At 36.2% G+C, this 5,656-nt stretch overlaps 1 protein-coding gene across 1 annotated transcript in view; it reads left to right on the top strand.

Moving 5' to 3' along the window:
* The window catches only part of shisa9b (shisa family member 9b), an 8,982-nt gene extending 4,075 nt beyond the window's left edge, over window positions 1-4,907 (top strand). The window contains exons 3-4 of the mRNA XM_014023952.1: window positions 3,355-3,504; window positions 4,067-4,907. Of these exons, the coding sequence (XP_013879406.1) occupies window positions 3,355-3,504; window positions 4,067-4,437 (521 nt within the window). The 3' untranslated portion in view covers window positions 4,438-4,907. The remainder of the gene's footprint in view (window positions 1-3,354; window positions 3,505-4,066) is intronic.
* The last annotated feature ends 749 nt before the right edge of the window (window positions 4,908-5,656 follow it).

Below are 5,656 nucleotides of genomic sequence, written 5' to 3'. Positions count from 1 at the left end.
CCCGTTTATAAGACATTAGAGACTCCAGAGGAAAACCTTTGTTGCTTGTTAAGATCTTTAAAGGGATCCATAAATAGTTGTAACATTAGATTTTATTTGATGAACATGTATTTTAACTGTAAAATAAAGACTGTAAAAATGTAGGCTGTTTAGTTTTTATAATTTTTAAACAAAATTTAAAAAATATATGTTACACGGACTGAGCCATTTTATTTACACGCAAAGCATTCTGGGTAAATTATGACATGGATATATCCTCGGTGCGAGACTGTTAGCGAGCTATATCCACCCTGAAGGTTAATCTTGGACATTATCTGACGTGTAAATAAAATGGCTCAGTCCGTGTTAAAATGTATTTTTAAAAAATTACAAAACTGAATAGCTACAGTATTTTTACTCTTTGTTTTACAGTTAAAATATATGTTTATCAAATAAAGTCTAATGTTACAACTAATCCTGGATCCCTTTAATATCATTTTGAGTTCTGGATCAGACAGTTTAATTCAGGTTATCCTTACATGTTACCGGACRGACAGTCTGGATGTTGAGGCTGATTTTCCTCCAGGCAGACAGATCAACGTCCTCACTCTCTGCCAGCAGCCTATTGGCACCTGACAGCTCTGTTCCTCACTTCTATACTGAAATATAATACAGCTGCATTACCTCTGAGGAGAWATACCAAATGATACGACTTCATTTCCACTGTAGTAAAAAGTACATCTGTTTACATGTTTGATCTAGTGGAAAACAAAGTTGTTGTATTCTGTGAATGAACAGTGAAAATACCCTGATAATATGAACTTGTTTTTCTTTGGTTTCTGTGCACAGATTGGATTCAGTGATTGGACATTTTGATTTATTTCTTTTGATTTTTCAGAGGCTGATGGAGCAGTTTGTTTTTATCATTCTGGCAAAGTGTTTCTTCTTAACAGTTTTTTTATTGTACAGAAAAAAAAGAAGCTCAACRCAAAATGCAATCTGAGGATAACATGTCACAAAAACTAGTTCACCTTTTTAAACAGTATTTGACACATGCATTCACAGATAGAAAGGACTGGATATTTTTCCATTTGGAGCTAAAATTTCTTCAGGGTTGTTTTCATCTCTAAGGAAAAATAAAATACTGAYGACAGTTTTGTTGATTATGAGCAAYATTTTACAGAAGACCTGTCAAAGAAGCAGTGACTGTTCGGACTTCACATAAAGAGAAAAGGTTCAAAGGTCAAACACAAATAGCTTGATATCGACAAGAAATAAAAGATGTCTTTCAGCGGGCTGCCAGTCAATAAAATCCCCATTTATCTTTGCTTATTTCAAGTTACTCAACTCCCAAAATACTCTCCTAAATCATTTATGAGCTCCAAGGAGGTGTCTGTGTCTGTGGAGTATTAACTTGTTTATTTTCCACCAGCACCCATGGAGTCTTTAACCTTACACGTCTGTCAGAGTGGCCTACTTTTTCCTAGCAACTGATTTAAAAGCTGCAACGTTTGAAGCAGAAACTGCAAAAATGGCATTGAGTCAACGAAGAAAAAAAAACAGAATATAAACAACATCAGCACCTCTGTTTGAATTGAGCTTTTGTAACTATGAGTGTGACACAATRAAAGTATCAGCTGTTAGAGCTGCATGTTTTACACTTCTGTGTTCAGATGCTGGGGATTAGAATAAAATTAGATTTTGTTGGCAAAAATCATAAAAACATCTTTTTAATGTTGGTAAATTATATTTTTAAAAAGGTAAATTCAGTGTTTCCACCTAAAAAGGTATATTCTTCATTTAAGTTTAACCTTAACTGAAGTGAGGTTGTATGATGTAACAACTAAACTCCTGGTAGATGGCATAACTTAGAAAATAAAAGCATTTCATGAAATTAGCTATCTGTTACTGGAACGTCACTGCGGTTAAATGATCAAAAACTGAGTATTTTTTCTTTCATWATTGAGAAGATTTAACAAGACCAGACAGAACGAGAGCCTGTGTTCATGTCCCACTTCCTAATGAAATGGAAACAGGTCAATAAGCTCAAAAAATAACCTGAAAATTGAACACAGATAGACCGGATGTCTGTTTTTACAGAAAAAGGTCGCAGCAGCTGAAGTCAAATCAGCGGCGTGAGACAAGTCGGAGGTTTCAATAGAGAGCTTTGATTGACTTGGTGATAAATAGGCGTTGTGATTCTGAGCAGGTCTGGGCGCTGAAATGTTGCCAAGTCAAAGCTGATTTCAGACTCGCTCAATTCTTTACCACAGCAGGAGGACCAGCAGCACTCACCGGAGTGGTTTGTGATGTGGCTTGATTAACGAATAGCATCAGCTTGTTCAGGTGACGGGATTTTAACAAAACAAAACAAATAATAATAATAAAAAACAGCTCATTAAATGTCAAAAAGGCTCAATTGTTTATTTTTTTTACATTTGTAAATGTGTGTTGAGGAGAAAGATTTGTTGAAACTGTCCTTTGCATTATTTCACAAGACAAAATTGATAATTTGAGACTTTCCAAATTAATTAGCAGGGTAATAAAGTTTCTTGCTGACCAACAGGGAATAAGAGCTTAATTAACCTATTTTCTGTTCAAATTATCTGTTTTTAATCCGACACAGTCCACACCAAAGGATGATGGACTCATCTTTTTTAAAACTTTGTAAACTTCAGCTGTGAAGCTGCTGAGCTGATCTATAGTTTAAAAGTAAATGCCATATGATAAAAGAATAAAAGATAAAAAAAATCCCTCTTGATTAGTAATAGGGAGATAAATATTGTGGTTTTGACAAAGACTGATATTTGACCAATAGAGTATTATGACATTATTACATTTGTCTGTATTTTAAATTAAAAGAACACAYTCAAGTCTTCTGTTTTACCACTTCTGTAGATTAAACAGAGACACCCTGAACATTGGTTCATTCCTTCATGCCAACAGGCAGGGGGTCGGTCTATTTGCAGGGCACCCCTTAATTTACCAGATGTCTAATATAAGATTAGTTGAGTGCAAAGACCAGTCAGATTCTCCAGCTGGGTCTGCAGAAAACTCTTCTTTATAGAAATGTGACACTAACGAAATACAAAACATCCATCACAGGTTTGTTTATTTTCTTTCAAATTCAAATCATTTAACAGTTAAAAAAGAAAAAAGAAAATGTTTCTAAGAAGACAAAAAATAGAGTTAAAAAGTATGAAAAAATATAGCTGTTTTAGATTTGCGTACCTAACATTTACTTTATTTAATTTTTTCCTAATGTAACATGTTTTACAGTATGAAAGCAAAATGTGTTGTTAAAATAATTCTGATTTGTCGATTCACCATCATTCAATTTCTCCATTAAGATCTTGTGTTTTCCTTTCCTTTTAGCCAACAATCAGATGAACAACATGAGTCCATCATCGACTTTGCTGAGTCAGCCGTATCCAGCCAGTCCGTACGAGCAGACGCCCATCATCAGTCCGTACGAACAGGCGTCCATCAAGGATCTCAACAAGTACACCATGCTCAAGGCTGTGGGCAAGTCACAATTTATCATTTTAACTAATGGAGCAATTATATATTTTGTTTTGTAGAACTAATGGCTCACATAGACGAAAACATTTTTTAATATTTCTCCAGGTAGAGAGCTATTATTATCTTTTGCTGCCTTTTTTTTAATAAACATCAACAGAGTCCAGAGTATTTAATGCTCCATCTAGCCTGGCCTCTAAAGGTTTATTAGTCGATAACCCATCAATGTCATGAAAATAAGGGGATTTTTATAGCAGTACATTTGTTGTTCTTTTCATGTGCTATTTTTTTTATTTTTAATTCTCTGGACAAGTCATCACTTCACAATACTGTTGATTTATAGATATTTTAAATCTGTAAAGACAAACTATTGAAAACGTCTTCCATATCTGCAGGTGTTCAGTCACAGTAATTCCCAATAAATGATAAAATAGGATCTAGAGATATTAGCAAGTATTGCACTGGGTTTTTTATTTTTGGAGCTTTGAGATCAAGATATAATAAAATGTTTGATTTTTGAGAAATTAAAACAYRTTTTTTTKTTGTTGTTTATTCATGTATTTGTTAGCAGAGACAGCGAACGGCCAGAGCAACCGAGCGCAAGCGTTGGAGATGATGACCAAGGGCAGCCTACCCATGGAAGGTGTGGATATGGAGCCGGAGCCGCGGAATCCTTACAGCCCCCCCAGACAGCGCTCTATGAAGCAGAAAGGACACAACTTTAAAAGCCCCAGGAGCCACAGTTCCCAGTCACTTTACTACAGCTCCAACAGTGTGCCCAGCCCGGGGGGGCTGCGATCCTGGCAGAGCAAAGACACGCTGGGACACCGACACGGCCAAACGAAACTGGGTCTCATGGAGAAAGAGCTACACAACGCTCACTACATGCCTCCACAGCCATACTTTGTCACCAACAGCAAGACGGAGGTGACTGTATGAGCCACGGGTTTGAAATGAGGGACGTTTGTTGTCACCAAGTGCAAGACGGGAGCATGGACATGTGTCCACACGTGGGCAGCATTTATGATGCCATCTGTACATGAAGTACTGTAAAAAAATAACATAAAGTTAATCATTGAACTTGACAAGGGTGCAAATATGAATATGTTGTGTTTGATTCGCATTTAGTCTCACAGCTAAAGTTGCTTCCCTTGTTATCACAGTGACACAACAAACCCTGGCACCACACCCAGTCAGCCGGTTCGGATGTTAGCAGTMCATTAAATGGACGTTATTAGCAGATATCAGTCCCATAGAATGGCTTCAGACTGTCCTGACAGTGCCCCCTAGTGGGTTACCAGTGCCATATACAATGCAACAATCTGCTACTGCCAGAGTCCGGCCTACTTCATCGTAGCCCATGTCATTTTCCCTAAAATTAACCTTAGTGGTTTTACACCTCATATTAACCAGCTGACAGTCTGAAGCCATTCTATGGGACTGATAATGGCTAATAATGCCCATTTAATGGATGATAMCATCYGAAGCRGGTGACCCATTCCAAACAAAGCTAGGATGTTGTGTAACATGTAACTACCAAATCTAATAAACCTAGACTTTATTCATAAATTGAAGCTAAACAACACAACATCCCAGCTTTWTTAGAACTGGCATTGTACCTTATCTGTTATTTCCAATGAATATTGTTGAATTATAAGAAGAGAAAAACATCCTTATTTACCCAACCACTGTACCCTGTTGTTGATTAGTGWTGAAATTGGTCACTATAGGTTATACTGTTTGTATAAATGTCAGRAAATACTCATGTGCTAAAGGACCAGTTGTTCCATTATCCATCTGGATGTTGAATTAATGTCCACACTTTGTTTTTTTATTTTCAAATAGCTCTAAACTATTCATGTCTAATAAATCATTATTTGTATCAAAGTGTCTCAGAATTTCAACGTAGGCTGGAACTGTTAAAGGCTTCGATTCTTTTTGTGATGTCAGTCCTGGTTCTCACTTTGACTGTTCTTAGTATAGAAGTGGTTAATAGTTTTAATAAATGCAAAGATGGTGAAAACTAAAAASAAGCTTTTTATTGTCAGTAACAATGTAAGGACTCATCTAACCAGTGCAACTTAATATACTGTTTGTTAGTTTTTAACAGTTGTCCTAAATGCATAAATCATCCTAACTTCTAATTCTACTCTATTTG

Source organism: Austrofundulus limnaeus, unplaced genomic scaffold (assembly GCF_001266775.1).
Source record: "Austrofundulus limnaeus strain Quisiro unplaced genomic scaffold, Austrofundulus_limnaeus-1.0 Scaffold4, whole genome shotgun sequence".
In the NCBI taxonomy this organism is placed as follows: Eukaryota; Metazoa; Chordata; class Actinopteri; order Cyprinodontiformes; family Rivulidae; genus Austrofundulus; species Austrofundulus limnaeus.
The sequence above is the reverse complement of the archived record's forward strand: the minus strand, read 5'-3'. Positions and strand labels throughout refer to the sequence as shown.